The sequence below is a fragment of the Oncorhynchus kisutch genome, linkage group LG27 (assembly GCF_002021735.2).
Source record: "Oncorhynchus kisutch isolate 150728-3 linkage group LG27, Okis_V2, whole genome shotgun sequence".
In the NCBI taxonomy this organism is placed as follows: Eukaryota; Metazoa; Chordata; class Actinopteri; order Salmoniformes; family Salmonidae; genus Oncorhynchus; species Oncorhynchus kisutch.
Genome location: NC_034200.2, coordinates 25,033,153 through 25,051,338, shown reverse-complemented (window position 1 = coordinate 25,051,338; position 18,186 = coordinate 25,033,153). Strand labels below are relative to the sequence as shown.

The following is an 18,186-nucleotide window of genomic DNA, read 5'->3' as shown; positions in this document are numbered from 1 at the left end:
ACAACTTTCGCTATTTAAGTGCAAAGATAAAAACAATTCCCCTGCCCCTGAGAGAGGTGCATGATAATGGTCCATTCTAAATCAAAACAAATGTCACAGATAATTTTTAGTATACCAATCAAAAGTTTTGGACACATGTACTCATTCAAGGGTTTTTCTTTATTTTTACTATTTTCTACATTGTAGAATAATAACAAATATGGAATCATGTCACAAGCAAAAAAGTTTTACACAAATCCAAATATATTATTGATTTTAGATTCTTCAAAGTAGCCACCCTTTGTCTCGATGACAGCTTTGCACACTCTTGGGATTCTCTCAACCAGCTTCATGAGGAATGCTTTTTCAACAGTCTTGAAGGAGATCCCACATATGCTAATCACTTTTTGCCTGCTTTTCCGCTTCTCCCGGGTGGCGCACCGGTCTAAGGCACTGCATCTCAGTGCTAGAGGCGGCACTACAGACACTGGTTAGATTCCAGGCTGTATCACAACCGGCCGTGATTGGGACTCCCATAGGGCGGCGCACAATTGGCCCAGCGTCGTTCGAGTTAGGGTTTGGCCGGGGTAGGCCGTCATTGTAAATAAGAATTTGTTCTTAACCGACTTGCCTAGTTTAAAAAATGTAAAATCCTTCACTCTGGTCCAATTCATCCCAAACCATCTCAATTGGGTTGAGGTCGGGTGATTGTGGAGGCCAAGTCATATGATGCAGCACTCCATCACTCTCCTTCTTGGTCAAATAGCCCTTACACAGCCTGGAGGTGTGTTTTAGGTAATTGTCATGTTGAAAAACAAATGATAGTCCCACTAAGCGCAAACCAGATGGGATGGCATATCACTGCAGAATACTGTGGAAGCCATGCTGGTTAAGTGTGCCTTGAATTCTAAATAAATAACTGACAGTGTCACCAGCAAAGCACCATCACACCACCACCTCCATGCTTCACGGTGGGAACCACACATGAGATCATCCGTTCACCTACTCTGTGTCTCACAAAGACACAGCGGTTGGAACCAAAAATCTCAAATTTTGAATCATCAGACCAAAGGACAGATTTCCACCGATCTAATGTCCATTGCTCGTGTTTCTTGACCCAAGCAAGTGTCTTCTTCTTATTGGTGTCCTTTAGTAGTGGTTTCTTTGCAGCAATTTGACTCATGAAGGCCTGATTCACGCAGTCTCCTATGAACAGGTGATGTTGAGATGTCTGTTACTACTCATCCGGAGTGTGCTATTCTATTCTTCTGAAATTGACTACATTTTCTTCATATCATGTTTCTTTAGACCTGTCTAAAGTAAATAATGGATTTATTGTGTCTGGTACTCAGCACTCTATTGTCCCTCTAATCACTCTGACATCAATGCAAATGTAAACAAAAATTGAATCAAACACTTCAATGAGAGCCCATGAGTTCATGTTGGACAACATTTCTATAGGCTATGTAATTTCATGTTTCTTTAGACCTGTCTAAAGTAAATAATGGATTTATTGTGAAGGTATGGGCTATATTACATGGATTTATTAGAATTTTTCAGAGGCATGCGTGGATGCCAGGAGATGCTAAATGTGTTTGTTAATTAACGGTCAATTACCGTGAGACCGGCAGTCATTTGCTTAACAATCACTGGCTGAAGAAATTTCGTGACCGCCCTAGGTGAGCGTTAATTGTTCTCCGGGTCAGACAGCGTTCTGCTCTATGTTTCAAAGGGGCCAGCCATGAGATCAAGATCAGTCTGTCACTCAATAATAAGGCTTTTATTTCTGCCTGCGTTCCAAATGGCACTATATAGTGCACTACTTTTGACCAGAGCCATAGGCACTATTAAGGGAATTAGGGCCACATACTGGGAGAGAGCGAGTGGGCCATTTCAGTCCACTCTACTCGGGACTCGGCGGTAAATTAGTTATATAAATGGCCTCGCTGAAGGGAGAGAAATAGAGAGGAGTGAAAGGGAGAGAGTAGTGGAGAGATAAAATCACTAATTGTCTCATCCTTATTGCCATCAGATTCTACCTGGGGTTCGAATTATCATCGCCAACCCGGAGACCAAGGGACCACTGGGAGACTCGCACCTTGGAGAGGTCGGTTCAGACATAAGCACGCTCTCATTGGAATCCATACAAACTACAATACATCAGGCTACAAATCAGTCTCTCTCTGTCCTTTAAGTGTCATACCTCATTGGATTTGTACTCTCTCATTAGACTAAACTACAATAGTCTCTCTCTGTGTACTGAAAGAGCCAGTCCACGTAACTTCCAGACACATTCATTTCTTCGGTCTATCCAGTCTAATGATAAGTTCAATAAGTGTTATGTAATTGGTTCTCGCTGGATTGGTCTGTGGCCAAATGCACTACAATAGAAGTTCAGAGCAGAGTTGTGCTGAATTGATTTGGGTAAAAATAATTAAACTAGACCCCAGAGGGGGGTATTGGACCCCAGAGGATAGCACATTAAAACACTTGTTTCAAAAGTTGTCCTCAATGGAAAAAAATATTGAATTGTTGTCCTGTTCACAGATCTGGGTGTGCAGTGGACACAATGCCAGCGGCTACTTCACGGTGTATGGAGACGAGGCACTGCAGTCAGATCACTTTAATTCCCGTCTGAGCTTTGGAGACACACAGACAATCTGGGCCCGCACCGGATACCTGGGCTTCCTCAGGAGGACCGAACTGACCGACGCCAGTGGCGGTACGTTAACTGTTCCCATCACTACCAAATGTACTTATTACTGCATACTTTCTCTCTTTTACTGGCGAGGTCAACATACATTGTCTGAAGTGTTTGTATTTGCGTGTGTGTGTGCGCGCAGAGCGACACGATGCCCTGTATGTTGTGGGGGCACTGGATGAGGCCATGGAGCTGAGGGGAATGAGGTACCACCCCATCGACATTGAGACCTCCGTCATCAGGACACACAAGAGCATCACAGAATGGTGAGAACTGTAACTAATTTCATAAGGCTACAAACAGTTAATTCAGAAGGTATTTTACAAATTTTGTCACATTACAACCTTATTCTAAAATGGATTAAATGAAACATTTTCCTCATCAATCTACACACAATACCCCATAATGACAAAGCAAAAACAAATACCTTATTTACATAAGTATTCAGACCCGTTGCTATGAGAATCGAAATTTAGCTCTGGTGCATCCTGTTTTCATTGATCATCCTTCAGATGTTTCTACAACTTGATTGGAGTCAACCTCTGGTAAATTCATTGATTGGACATGATTTGGAAAGGCACACGCCTGTCTATATAATGTCCCACAGTTGACAGTGCATGCCTTTATGGTAGAGTGGCCAGATGGAAGCCACTCCTCAGTAAAAGGCACCTAAAGGACTCTCCGTCCATGAGAAATAAGATTATCTGGTCTGATGAAACCAAGATTGAACTCTTTGTCCTGAATGCCAAGCGTCACATCTGGAGGAAACCAGGCACCACTCATCACCTGGCCAATACCATCCCTACGGTGAAGCATGGTGGTGGCAGCATCATGCTGTGGGGATGTTTTTAAGCTGCAGGGACTGGGAGACTAGTCAGGATCGAGGGAAAGATGAACGGAGCAAAGTACAGAGAGGTCCTTGATGAAATCCTGCGCTAGAGCACTCAGGACCTCAGACTAGGGGGAAGGTTCACCTTCCAACAGAACAACGACACTAAGCACACAGCCAAGACAACGCAGGAGTGGCTTCAGGAAAAGTCTCTGAATGTCCTTGTGGCTCAGCCAGAGCCCGGACTTGAACCCAATCGAACATCTCTGGAGAGACCTGAAAATAATTGTCCTGCGACACTCCCCATCCAACCTGACAGAGTTTGAGAGGATCTGCAGAGAAGAATGAGAGAAACTCCCCAAATACAGGTGTGCCAAGCTTGTAGTGTGATATCCAAAAAGACTCGAGGCTGTAATATCTGACAAAGGTGCTTTAGCAAAGTACTGAGTAAAGGGTCTGAATACTTATGTAAATGTGAGATTTCTGTTTTTATTTTTTGTCTAAAAAACATTTTTTGTTTTGTCATTATGGGTTATTGTGTGTAGATTGAGGGGGGGGGACTATTTAATCAATTTTAGAATAAGGTTGTAACGTAACAGAATGTGGAAAAAGTCCAGGGGTATGAATACATTCCGAATGTACTATAATTAGTGTATTGCCTGTATCCCGGGTTTCAGCACCATGAAAAATGACTTGAGGATTTGTAGTTCTGGTGGGTGGATGGCGTAGCTCACCACTTTATGGGCATTCTATCTAAACAAATGTCATTTCTGTTCAAATATCATGCTGATTTTGTCCAATTTCAAATTGTTAATGTTGACCAATTAAAATGTCATAGATAAACGAAGTACTGTATGTATGTTGTTGTTTCACTGTGGTGTTGACTAAGTACTGTATGTTGTTGTTTCACTGTGGTGTTGACTAAGTACTGTATGTTGTTGTTTCACTGTGGTGTTGACTAAGTACTGTATGTTGTTGTTTCACTGTGGTGTTGACTAAGTACTGTATGTTGTTGTTTCACTGTGGTGTTGACTAAGTACTGTATGTTGTTGTTGTTTCACTGTGGTGTTGACTAAGTACTGTATGTTGTTGTTGTTTCACTGTGGTGTTTACTAAGTACTGTATGTTGTTGTTTCACTGTGGTGTTGACTAAGTACTGTATGTTGTTGTTTCACTGTGGTGTTGACTAAGTACTGTATGTTGTTGTTTCACTGTGGTGTTGACTAAGTACTTTATGTTGTTGTTTCACTGTGGTGTTGACTAAGTACTGTATGTTGTTGTTTCACTGTGGTGTTGACTAAGTACTGTATGTTGTTGTTTCACTGTGGTGTTTACTAAGTACTGTATGTTGTTGTTTCACTGTGGTGTTTACTAAGTACTGTATGTTGTTGTTTCACTGTGGTGTTTACTAAGTACTGTATGTTGTTGTTTCACTGTGGTGTTTACTAAGTACTGTATGTTGTTGTTTCACTGTGGTGTTTACTAAGTACTGTATGTTGTTTCACTGTGGTGTTGACTAAGTACTGTATGTTGTTGTTTCACTGTGGTGTTTACTAAGTACTGTATGTTGTTGTTTCACTGTGGTGTTGACTAAGTACTGTATGTTGTTGTTTCACTGTGGTGTTGACTAAGTACTGTATGTTGTTGTTTCACTGTGGTGTTGACTAAGTACTGTATGTTGTTTCACTGTGGTGTTTACTAAGTACTGTATGTTGTTGTTTCACTGTGGTGTTTACTAAGTACTGTATGTTGTTGTTTCACTGTGGTGTTGACTAAGTACTGTATGTTGTTGTTTCACTGTGGTGTTGACTAAGTACTTTATTTTTTGTTCAGTGTAGTGTTGACTAAGTACTGTATGTTTGTTTGATGTTGACTGTTGTATGTATGTTGTTGTTTCAGTGTGGTGTTGACTAATAATTTATGTGTGGTGTTGACTAAGTACTCTGTTTCAGTATCATGTTGACTAAGTACTCTGTTGTTTCAGTGCGGTGTTCACATGGACCAACCTCCTGGTGGTGGTGGTGGAGTTGGATGGTTCGGAGCAGGAGGCCCTGGATCTGGTGCCCCTGGTGACCAACGTGGTTCTGGAGGAACACTACCTGATCGTGGGAGTGGTGGTGGTGGTGGACATCGGGGTCATCCCCATCAACTCTCGGGGAGAGAAGCAGAGAATGCACCTCCGGGATGGCTTCCTGGCTGACCAGCTGGACCCAATATATGTGGCCTATAACATGTAGCCTGTAGCCTGCCATCTGTAGACCTACTAGACCATAGTACAAGGCCTTGTATGGACAGACAGTGCTTTATGTACATACTGCAATGCAACAGGACCTCTGGTCTCTGACAAGAGCAGGGAGAGAGATGAGAAGAGGACGTGAGTGCCTAGACCCAGGCGCTCGCTGATTGTGTGATGTTGTTGCTAGTTCAAAAACAAAAACGCCTAAAATTGGAAGAGCAGGTGACTGGTTAGTGAAGTGTTGGATTGGAATGGGAGGAGCTCCATGTGTAGATGATGAGAGTCCCAGTCTAGTTCAGATTCTTGCTTTTTTGGTTATTGCTTTTGAAGTAAGTGTGTATATATTTTCATGGTGAGTATTGCTGAAGTCGCTTGTTTTTTTAATCTGCCCTCTAAGAGGTTAGGGTATTTTTTAAGAATATTTACAAACTGTGGCAAATGGTATTTTATGTTTACCTTTTTTAATATCAATCATTACACATACAGATATGTTTTGATACAGGACATATCAATGTTGTTCTTGAACTTTACAATATGAAGTACAATATGTTGTTTTATGTTGGTTCATTTTTTCAACCAAGTTTTTAATTCTGCGCGAACATTTATTTTTCTGTAACAACTGTCCCGACTACAAGGGGAACCAGTGTGATTATTTTAACTACAGCAATCTTTTACTCTGTTATGTTCAATATCATTATACATAAATTAAAGGAAAACACGTTATTTCATATCATGTAAGTATGTACAAAACGGATTTAATTTATTTTGTTCTCTTTAGAAGTATATGAGAGAAGACATTCAAGAATGTTTTAATCTTGAATATTTGCTAATATAAAACAAAGCATTGTATTACCTTGAGTGAGTAGTATCACATCAAGTATATCAAATATAGATCTATATTAATTAAAAGACCTAGGATTCACTGGCGAGGTCAACGTACATTGTCTGAAGTGTTTGTATTTGCGTGTGTGTGTGTGTGTGTGTGCGTGCAGAGCGACACGATGCCCTGTATGTTGTGGGGGCACTGGATGAGGCCATGAAGCTGAGGGGAATGAGGTACCATTCAGTACTTCTCACTTGCATGACGTAGACAGAGCTGAAGTCGTTGCGTTGTTTGAAGGACATAAAGGGGAGGAATATAAGGATTCAGACTGTCCTCTCAATAACTGCACACAGACAAATAAGAGCTCTGAAAGGATCAAAAGCAATTTTGGAGAAATGATGTGTGTGTGAGGAGGATGGTACAAACATCTCTGGTGGGAATGATGATAATGAATATGTCTGTGCTGGCGTGTCACACTTGTATCTGAAACAACAGGTTGTAGATGGTCACCAGAATTGTAAATAGAAAGTTTAGTCCTTCATATTTTTGCATTGAGAGATCAATCAGGGCTCCTATATTGATGTCACAGAGGGGAAATTATGAAAAAGTTCATGGGGAAAAAAACATTTTACAGAAACCCTTTAAAGGAATACATGTTGGAGCAAATCAAGGTGGAAGAACAGATTTGGGGGAACGTGAAACCTTATCTGTGGGGAATCATATATGATTTAAGGTTAAAGTTCAAGGCTAAGAATGTTTTAGTTAAAAACGTTTGAATCATTAAAAGCACTTTCTACACAGCATTTTTTTTTTTTTTTGGCAAGGATGACCCTGACATGTTTTTAAAGATTAAATGTCTTAACTGAGTTGGCATAAGTCTTTCAGTTAAATAAATATTTCAATCATTTTGACGATAAAATGACATTTGTTTGTTTATTTTTGCAGCAGTACATGTTGTTTCACAGAGGTTTCATCTCAATGTAATTTGATTGTATGCTCGAGCATATTAGATATGTTACATACACTGAGTATACAACACATTAAGAACACCTGCTCTTTCAATGACAGATTGACCAGGTGAAAGCTATGATCCCTTTTAATTTAATTATACCATACATTATAGGAATTATACAACGGGTGGGTCTAATCCTTGACGCTGATTGGTTAAAACCGCATTCCAGCCAGTGCCTATTTAAGCAATAAGGCCCGAGGAGGTATGGTATATGGCCAATATACCATGGCTAAGGGCTGCTCTGAGGCACGATGCAAAGCGGAGTGCCTGGACACAGCACTTAGCCGTGGTATATTGGCCATATATCACAAATCCCTGAGGTGCATTATTGCTATTATAAACTGGTTACCAACGTAATTAGAGCAGTAAAAATAAATGTTTTGTCATACCTGTGGTATAAGGTCTGATGTACCAAGGCTGTCAGCCAATCAGCATTCAGGGCTCGAACCACCCCGTTTATAATACACAATCTACCATCGGCTAAAGCTATGACTGTGCAACCACTGTTTCATCAGCACAGCCAGACAATTTTTTAAAACTTTTATCTCCACTGTAAAAAGCAAACATTATCTCCCATTTCTTTTAAACTAGCAGTTGGTTTTCAATAGCGGAAATTTGTATGAACCTTGATGTCTGTCTCTGACATTTGCAACATTTCAATATCTCCAGCTGTCCCATAGTAATGAACGTGTGGGGTCGGACAAGACACAGGCAGCTTTTCTCAGCCAGTCAAAATCATGAATCCGCATCATTTTATGAATATATAGAAATAAATGTCAATGTAAAACGAAACAATGCAGTTAGTTTGCAGTCTTTCCAGCTTCAGTTTGGAGTGATTGTGTAAGCTGTGTTATTGGCTAGCTCCTCTGAACAACAGTGTCCTGGCGGGGGAGCACATGTTCTATGTACTGGGTGAAATCTCGTATCATTAGCTAATTGTTATGGGTGTATCCAAATAAACATCACTAGAAAACAGCTTATTGCAAATGCAGCTACTTTGCTGTTATTCTGGCAGCACTGTTTGACATGACTGTTAGCAAAAGTTGGCTAGCTAGCAAGCAAGGGATAATAATGTTGCCAAACATCATGGCAGCGACACATTTAGAACAAACGACCGGGTCGTGTCCATAGATGCAGAACAAAAAGACTTAGCGACTGGGTCCACTCTCTGGCAACCGACCCAATAGAAAGAACGACCAGCTGGCTTGAGTAGCAACCCTAGATGTATGTTTGGACTATATCCCGTGGAAGGATGAGATGGTATGAATGAACTCATCAAAATAACGCTGATGAAAATATATCGATCATTATTTGAATAGGTTGGTAACCTGTTGTATAAAAGTGATAATGCCCTCGAAGCCCATGTTTGGAGGATATATTGGCATGGTTTTCCGGCCCAATAATGCACGGTCTAGAATGCTCTTCAAGCCAATCAGAAAATAGTATTCAACAACACCAAGGTATAAACAGCTAGAATTAATGAATATATCAATCAATCAGGTTGCTCTGTTACGAGATGACTTTTAAAAAGCTATGTAGCCAAGAATGGTTGAAGCAAAATAACATACTGAGTCAATCATTGTTTCATCAGAGCATTCTGTGCACATCTGAACTTTGTTCTGTTTTGCCACTTTTCTGAGGATTAAGACGTGTAGTATATTTAGATTGTATATTTAGATTGGTTTATCTCATCAAAGACAGTGAATTTGAATTAACAATCGTCACAGTGAACAGGGTACAGTTTGTGGATATTTACAAAGTAACTGTGAGATAATTATGTGCTTTGCTCAGATCCACTTTTAAACTGGTTAACCGGCCTCCTGAGTGGCGCAGCGGTAAGGCACTGCATCGCAGCCGGCTGCGACAGGGAGACACGAGGCGGCTCACAATTGGCCCAGCGTAGTCCGGGTTAGGGGAGGGTTTGGCCGGCCGTGATGTCCTTGTCCCATCGCGCTATAGCGACTCATGTGGCGGGTCGGGCGCATGCATGCTGACACGGTCACAATTTGTACGGTACAACTGCAGCTGACTTAAGGGTTATGCAAACAGGGTGTCAAGTAGCAGTGCGGCTGGGCATGGTCGTGTTTCGGAGGACGCATGGCACTCGACCTTCGCCTCTCCCGAGTCCGTAAGGAAGTTGCAGCGATGGGACAAGACTGTAACTACCAATTGGATACCACAAAATTGGGAGGAAAAAGGGCTAAACAAATAAATGTGGTTATCGTATCTGCTCATTGAAAAATGATAATTGTCCCATCCAATACTCATCACAGTGCTGTTATTCGGTGGCTTTCATTGAAGAGGTATATATCTGAACCATTACTATTATGAAAGCTGGACACAGGTCTACCCATATGAACATCGATAACACTTGACACCCAGTGTCATAAACAGCTGACATAACTTGTCATAATATGGTCATAACACTGTCATGCACACATATATTTAGATCGGTTGTGACATATATTGCATTATTTTATGGCTGGTTATGACCTACATAAGTGTCAAAACCCACCACACAAGGCAAAAGGTTCCTTTACATCGTAGCTTCCCTGTCAACATTATGATTGTTATATTTTATTTTATTGACCATATTCAATGATCATTGTAATTGTACCTACCCAAATGCTCTGTTGCTGTTGACTGGGAGGAATGCAGGAGCAGGACAAGACACCCTCTTTTTGACTGATGACTGATATAAGGGCATGTAAATGACAGGCCCATCTGTCTTATATGATTATGATGGTCCTGACAGTGTCATAAAGTGTATTTTCTTAGTCCAAGTAAAGTGACACAGGATGGTCATAATGCTTCATGAAAGTTATTTAAAATATAATGAAATAAAATGACTGGAAATAAATTACAATTACAAACAAACTTTCAAACGAAAGGAAACTTTGCAGGGGGAAAAATATTTGAATAAATGTTGGTTTTGACACTTATGTAGGTGTCATAATCAGCCATAAATCAACACAATATATGTCACAACAGTTGTAAATACGGGTCATGGCAGTGTTATGACCATATTATGACAGTTGGTGTCAAGTAAAGTGTTACGAGAGAGAGAGAGAGAGAGAGAGAGGTCATGAGCATATGAGCTCCCACATTGTTCAGCATGTTTTAAAAAATAGATTGATTTAGAGTTAGACAAACTTTGATTTTTTGGCAGGGACGTATACAGGATGCTACCCTAAGCAACATAACCTTCACTCAAAATCAAAACTCCAAACCTACAACCTGATTTTTTTGGATGGAATTTACTTGGAATTACCTGGAATGCTTCCTACACGCAAGGATAATTATTCCCAAGCTGTACATGATCTGTACATCAAATGATCTGGCAAATAAGCAGAGACGTGAAAACACCATCCAATCTGGAGCTGTGTGAGCAATTTTTTTACTTTGATATATTTGACTTAATAAGGACAGAATGCTCAGGCTACCAAGCTTTGCTAGGACAAAGAGTTACAACTTCAGTTAGCACTGAAGCGAGAGGTGTCAAAGCCTTCGAGCCCAACAAATGGCTATGCCACCCAGATCCAGAGGCCTTGAAGCCCCCTCCTGCTGTTCAAAGACCATCCACTGGCATTTTCAACAAGAAATCAGAAACCCTCTCTCTCTCCTGAGTTTTCACTCACCTCCAGCACACATGCAGTGTTGGGGCGAGTTACTCTCAATGGCTAGCCCCAAGTCGTTATATATATTTTTTTTAATCTTGTGCATTTTGCTATTTCCTTCATGACTCCTGCATCATGCTTTGTTGACTATGAACTTTCTTTACACAACCGTGGGACTATGTTTGTTTGACTCTCTATTGGTAACACAGACTTTTGGACTCCCATCCTATTCTAAACACAGCTCGCCGGCTTTGTATTCATGTTACCTGATGAAATTGCTGTACAATATGATCTTGTTGCCATCTGATGCACATTCAGATGTCATACATCAGCACTGCAGAGTTCTCCCTGTCCTATGCTGTGCTTTGATTGTATTACTGTTGATGATCTGGAAATGTGCATGTACACCCTGGCCCATCTACTGTTGATGATATCTGGAAATGTGCATGTACACCCTGGCCCATCTACTGTTGATGATATCTGGAAATGTGCATGTACACCCTGGCCCATCTACTGTTGCTAGCCCAAATTCTGACTTCTGCTCTGATATCTGCTTCACTGATTTTTGCTCTCGTAAAAGCCTGGGTTTTCTGCACGTTAACACTAGAAGCTCATTATCTAAAATGGATCAATTGAAAGTGTGGGTTCAGAGTGTTGGTCTTTACTGAGATGTGGTTAAGGAAGACTGTTTTGAATACTGATGTTAACCTTTCTGGTTATAACCTTTTTCAGCAAGACAGAGCTTCTAAAGGTGGGGGAGTGGCAATCTTTACCAAGGATCACCTTCAGTGCTCGGTTGTCTCCAACAAGTCTGTTCCCAAACAATTTGATTTGCTGGTTTTAAGTATTACACTTTCAAAAAGCTCTTTGTTGACTGTTGCTGGGTGTTATCGTCATCCATCAGCACCGGCCTGTACCCTACTGCCCCAAGCTCTCTCCTGGCCCCCTACACCAGCTCTCAATGTGTCCTGCTAGGTGACCTAAACTGGGACATGCTTAAACCACCTGACCAAGTCCTAAAGCAATGGGACTCCCTAAATCTTTCTCAGATTATTACCAATCCCACAAGGTATGAATCCAAACACCCAGAAAAGGCTACTCTTGTTGATGTTATCTTCACAAATAATCCTGATAGGTACCCCTTTTTCTCCCCAATTTCGTGGTATCCAATTGTTTTTAGTAGCTACTATCTTGTCTCATCGCTACAACTCCCGTAAGGCTCGGGAGAGACGAAGGTTGAAAGTCATGCGTCCTCCGATACACAACCCAACCAAGCCGCACTGCTTCTTAACACAGCGCCATCCAACCCGGAAGCCAGCCGCACCAATGTGTCAGAGGAAACACTGTGCACCTTGGTTAGCGCGCACTGCGCCCGGCCCACCACAGGAGTCGCTGGTGTGACAAGGATTTCCCTACCGGCCAAACACTCCCTAACCCGGACGACGCTAGGCCAATTGTGCGTCACCCCACGGACCTCCCGGTCGTGGCCGGTTACGACAGAGCCTGGGCGTGAACTCAGAGTCTCTGGTGGCACAGCTGGCGCTGCAGCCCCTAACCACTGCGCCACCCAGGAGGCCTGAACCTTCTTTTTTATATATTTTCAGGTGTATTGTTAAACACACCCCTTTAAAGAAAATTATAATTAAAAACAGGTTCAGCCTCTGGTTCGACCGTGATCTTGCAGAGTTACTCCACCTCAAGAATTGCATTTGGCAAAAGGCTCGGCACACGCATACTCAGGCTGACTGGCTCTCGTTCAGGCAAATGAGAAATAAGCGCACTCAGGCTATCCGGAAGGCCAAAGTTAGTTACTTTAAATAGCAGTTCTCTCTCTGTGGGTCTAACCCCAAGAAGTTCTGGAAAACGGTTAAAGACCTGGAGAATAAACCCTCCTCCTCACAGCTGCCCATGTCCCTTAATGTTGATGATGAGGTTGTAACTGACAAGAAGCACATGGCTGAGCTCTTTAATCACCACTTAATTAAGTCAGGATTCCTATTTGACTCAGTCATGCCTCCTTGCCCATCCAACATTTCCTCATATCCCACCCCTTCTAATGTGACTATCCCCGATGCTTCTTCCTCTTTTCCCCTGCCCCGCTACAAAGTTTCTCCCTGCAGGCAGTCACTGAGTCCCAGATGCTAGAGGAGCACCTGAAACTTGACCCCAAAAAACCATCTGGGTCAGATGGTTTAGACCCTTTCTTCTTTAAGGTTGCTGCCCCTATCATTGCCAAACCTCTCTTGACCTTTTTAACCTGTCTCTCCTTTCTGGGGAGGTTCCCATTGCTTGGAAGGCTGCCACGGTTCGTCCTTTATTTAAAGGGGAGATCAAGCTGATCCAGGCCTATTTCTATTTTGCCCTGTTTATCAAAGTGTTGGAAAAACGTGTCAATAAACTGACTGGCTTTCTTGATGTCCATAGTATTCTCTCTGGTATGCAATCTGGTTTCCGCTCAGGTCATGGATGTGTCACTGCAACCTTAAAGGTCCTCAGTGACGTCACCATTGCCCTTGATTCTAAGCAATGTTATGCTGCTATTTTATTGACCTGGCCAAAGCTTTTGATACAGTAGACCATTACATTCTTGTGGGCTGTCTAAGGAGTATTGGTGTCTCTGAGGGGTCTTTGGCCTGGTTTGCTAACTACCTCTCTCAAAGACTGCAGTGTATAAAGTCCGAAAATCTGCTGTCTCAGCCACTGCCTGTCACCAAGGGTGTACCCCTTGGCTCAATCCTAGGCCCCAAGATCTTCTCAATTTATATCAACAATATAGCTCAGGCAGTAGGAAGCTCTCTCATCCATTTATATGCAGATGATACAGTCTTATACTCAGCTGGCCACTCCCCAGATGTTGTGTTAAATGCTCTACAACAAAGCTTCCGTAGTGTCCAGCAAGCATTCTCTACCCTTGACCTTGTTCTGAACACCTCCAAAACAAAGGTCATGTGGTTTGGTAAGAAGAATGCCCCTCTCCCCACAGGTGTGATTACTACCTCTGAGGGTTTAGAGCTTGAGGTAGTCACCTCATACAAGTATTTGGGAGTATGACTAGACAGTACACTCCTTCTCTCATCACATATCAAAGCTGCAGGCTAAAGTTAAATCTAGATTTGGTTTCCTCTATCATAATCACTCCTCATTCACCCCAGCTGCCAAACTAACCCGGATTCAGATGACCATCCTACCCATACTAGATTGCGGAGACATAATTTATAAATTGGCAGGTAAGGGTGCTTTCGAGCGGCTAGATGTTCTTTACCATTCGGCCATCAGATTTGCCACCAAATCTCCTTATAGGACACATCACTGCACTTTATACTCCTCTGTAAACTGGTCATATCTGTATACCCGTCGCAAGACCCACTGGTTGATGCTTATTTATAAAACCCTCTTAGGCTTCACTCCCCCCTATCTGAGATATCTACTGTAGCCCTCATCCTCCATATACAACCCGTTCTGCCAGTCACATTCTGTTAAAGCTCCCCAAAGCACACACATCCCTGGGTCGCTTGTCTTTTCAGTTCGCTGCAGCTAGCGACTGGAACGAGCTGCAACAAACACTCAAACTGGACAGTTTTATCTCAATCTCTTTATTCAAAGACTCAATCATGGACACTCTTACTGGCAGTTGTGGCTTCTTTGCGGGATGTATTGGTGTCTCTACCTTTGGAGTCTCTTACCCTTTGTGCTGTTTTCTATGCCCAATAATGTTTGTACCATGTTTTGTGCTCCTACCATGTTGTTTTGCTACCATGTTGTTGTCATGTTGTGTTGCTGCCTTGCTATGTTGTTGTCTTAGGTCTCTCTTGTCGTGATGTGTGTTTTGTCTTATATTTATATGATAGATATATTATAATCCCAGCCCCCATCCCCACAGGAGGTCTTTTGCCTTTTGGTAGACCGTCATTGTAAATAACAATTTCTTCATGACTGACTTGCCAAGTTAAATAAAATAAATGAAACCTGAACATCTAATCTGAAGATATGTGAATTGTTTTCAATATGTCAATGTATTACAAAATGCATCAACTATGACAGCTTTCATATGTGCCTGCAGAAAGTATTTATGTCCCCTGTCTTTTCCCACATTTTGTTGTCTCACAGCTTCAATTCAAAATGGATTAAATAGATTTTTCCTCACCTTCCAACATACAATACCCCATAATGAAATACAGTTGACGTCAGAAGTTTACATACACCTTAACCAAATACATTTAAACTCAGTTTTCACAATACCTGAAATGTAATCCTAGTAAAAATGTCCTGTCTTAGGTCATTTAGGATCATCACTTTATTTTTAGAATGTGAAATGTCAGAATAAGTGTGGAGAGAGTGATTTATTTCAGATTTGATTTCTTTCATCACATTCCCAGTGGGTCAGAAGTTTACATGCTACCAAATATGAATTGAGTGTATTGCCTTGAAATTGTTTAATTTGGGTCAAACGTTTTGGATAGCCTTCTACAAGCTTCCCACAATAAGTTGGGTGAATTTTGGCCCATTCCTTCTGACAGAGCTGGGGTAACTGAGTCAGGTTTGTAGGCCTCCTTGCGCGCACACACATTTTCTATAGGATTGAGGTCAGGCCTTTGTGAATGGACACTCCAATACCTTGACTTTGTTGTCCTTAAGCCATTTTGCCACAACTTTGGAAGTATGCTTGGGGTTATTGTCCATTTGGAAGACCCATTTGCGACCAAGCTTTAACTTCCTGACTGATGTCTTGAGATGTTGCTTCAATGTATCAACATCATTTTCAACCCTCATGGTGCCATCTATTTTGTGAAGTGCACCAGTCCCTCCTGCAGCAAAGCACCCCCACAACATGATGCTGCCACCCCCGTGCTTCACGGTTGGGATGGTGTTCTTCGTCTTGCAAGCATCCCCCTTTCTTCCTCCAAACATAACAATGGTCATTATGGCCAATTTTATTTTTGTCATTAGACCAGAGGACATTTCTCCAAAAAGTACAATCTTTGTCCCCATGTGCGGTTGCAAACCGCAGTCTGGCTTTTTTACGGTGGTTTAGGAGAAGTGGCTTCTTCCTTGCTGAGCGGCCTTTCAGGTTATGTTGATATAGGACTCGTTTTACTGTGGATATAGATATTTTTGTACCCGTTTCCTCCAGCATCTTCACAAAGGTCCTTTGCTGTTGTTCTGGGATTGATTTACACTTTTCGCACCAAAGTATGTTCATCTGTATAGTGTGGTCCCATGGTGTTTATACTTGCGTACTATTGTTTGTACAGATGAAAGTGGTACCTTCAGGTGTTTGGAAATTGCTCCCAAGGATGAACCAGAGGTCTTGGCTGATTTCCCCATGATGTCAAGCAAAGTTTGAAGGTAGGCCACAGGTACACCTCCAATTGACTCAAATGATGTAATTTAGCCCATCAGAAGCTTCTCAAGCCATGACATCATTTTCTGGAATTTTCCAAGCTGTTTAAAGGCACAGTCAACTTAGTGTAAACTTCTGACCCACTGGAATTGTAAACTTCTGACCCACTGGAATTGTGATACAGTGAATTATATGTGAAATAATCTGTCTGTAAACAATTGTTGGAAGAATTACTTGTGTCATGCACAAAGTAGATGTCCTAACCGACTTGCCAAAACTATAGTTTGTTAACAAGACATTTGTGGAGTGGTTGAAAAATTAGATTTAATGACTCCAACCTAAGTGTATGTAAACTTCCAACTGCAACTGTACATAAATATCTAATTTACAAAAGTAATCATACCCCTGAGTCAATCCATGTTAGTCACCTTTGGCAGTGATTACAGCTTTGTGTCTTTCTGGTTAAGTCTAAGAGCTTTGCACACCTGGATTGTACAATATGGCCCAGATTTTGTGCGCGAAAATGGAACGTAATTCCCTTCACACACCCTTTCACAGTGAAATGAAAAAAAAAACTTGTTAAAAAAAAAAACGGAAAATGGTGCATGCATTAGTATTCACCCCAATCATTATGAATCTCCTAAATAAGATTTGGTGCAACCAATTACCTTCAGAAGTCACATAATTATTTAAATAAAGTCCACCTGTGTGCAATCTAAGTGTCACACAATCTGTCACATGATCTCAGTATATATACACACACACCTGTTCTGAAAGGCCCCAGAGTCTGCAACACTACTAAGCAAGGGGCACCACCAAGCAAGCGGCACCATGAAGACCAAGGAGGTCTCCAAACAGGTCAGGGACAAAGTTGTGGAGAAGGACAGATCAGGGTTGGGTTATAAAAAAATATCAGAAACTATGAACATCCCACGGAACACCATTAAATCCATTGTTAAGAAATGGAAAGAATGTTACCACAACAAACCTGCCAAGAGAGGGCCGCCCACCAAAACTCGCAAACCAGGCAAGGAGGGCATTAATCAGAGAGGCAACAAAGAGACCAAAGACAACGATGAAGGAGCTGCAAAGCTCCACAGCAGAGATTGGAGCACCTGTCCATAGGACCACTTTAAGCCGTACATTCCACAGAGCTGGGCTTTACGGAAGTGTCCAGAAAAAAAAGCCATTGCTTTAAGAAAAAAATAAGCAAACACATTTGGTGTTCATGTGGGAGACTCCTCAAACATATGGAAGGTACACTGGTCAGAAGACAAACATTTTGCTTTTTGGCCATCAAGGAAAACACTTTGTCTGGCGCAAACCCAACACCTCTCATCACCCTCGAGAACACCATCCCCACAGTGAAGCATGGTGGTGGTAGCATCATGCTGTGGCGATGTTTTTCCATCGGCAGGGACTGGGAAACTGATCAAAATTTAAGGAATGATGGATGGCGCTAAATACAGGGATATTTTTGAGGGAAACATGTTTCAGTCTTCCAAAGATTTGAGACTGGGACGGAGGTTCATCTTCCACCATGACAATGACCCTAAGCATACTGCTAAAGCAACACTTGAGTGGTTTAAGGGGAAACATTTAAATGTCTTGGAATGGTCAAGGCAAAGCCCAGACCTCAATCCAATTG

The 18,186-nt window shown here is 41.8% G+C and overlaps 1 protein-coding gene across 9 annotated transcripts in view; it reads left to right on the top strand.

The window, feature by feature from the left end:
• The window catches only part of LOC109872035 (disco-interacting protein 2 homolog C), a 248,527-nt gene extending 241,037 nt beyond the window's left edge, over positions 1-7,490 (top strand). For 6 of the 9 annotated variants that reach the window (XM_031806568.1, XM_031806571.1, XM_031806569.1 and 3 more), the window contains 4 exons: positions 2,012-2,086; positions 2,527-2,701; positions 2,823-2,946; positions 5,494-7,490. In XM_031806568.1, the coding sequence (XP_031662428.1) occupies positions 2,012-2,086; positions 2,527-2,701; positions 2,823-2,946; positions 5,494-5,746 (627 nt within the window). In that variant the 3' untranslated portion in view covers positions 5,747-7,490. The remainder of the gene's footprint in view (positions 1-2,011; positions 2,087-2,526; positions 2,702-2,822; positions 2,947-5,493) is intronic. The other 3 variants (XM_031806573.1, XM_031806572.1, XM_031806574.1) reach the window with 1 other exon arrangement.
• The last annotated feature ends 10,696 nt before the right edge of the window (positions 7,491-18,186 follow it).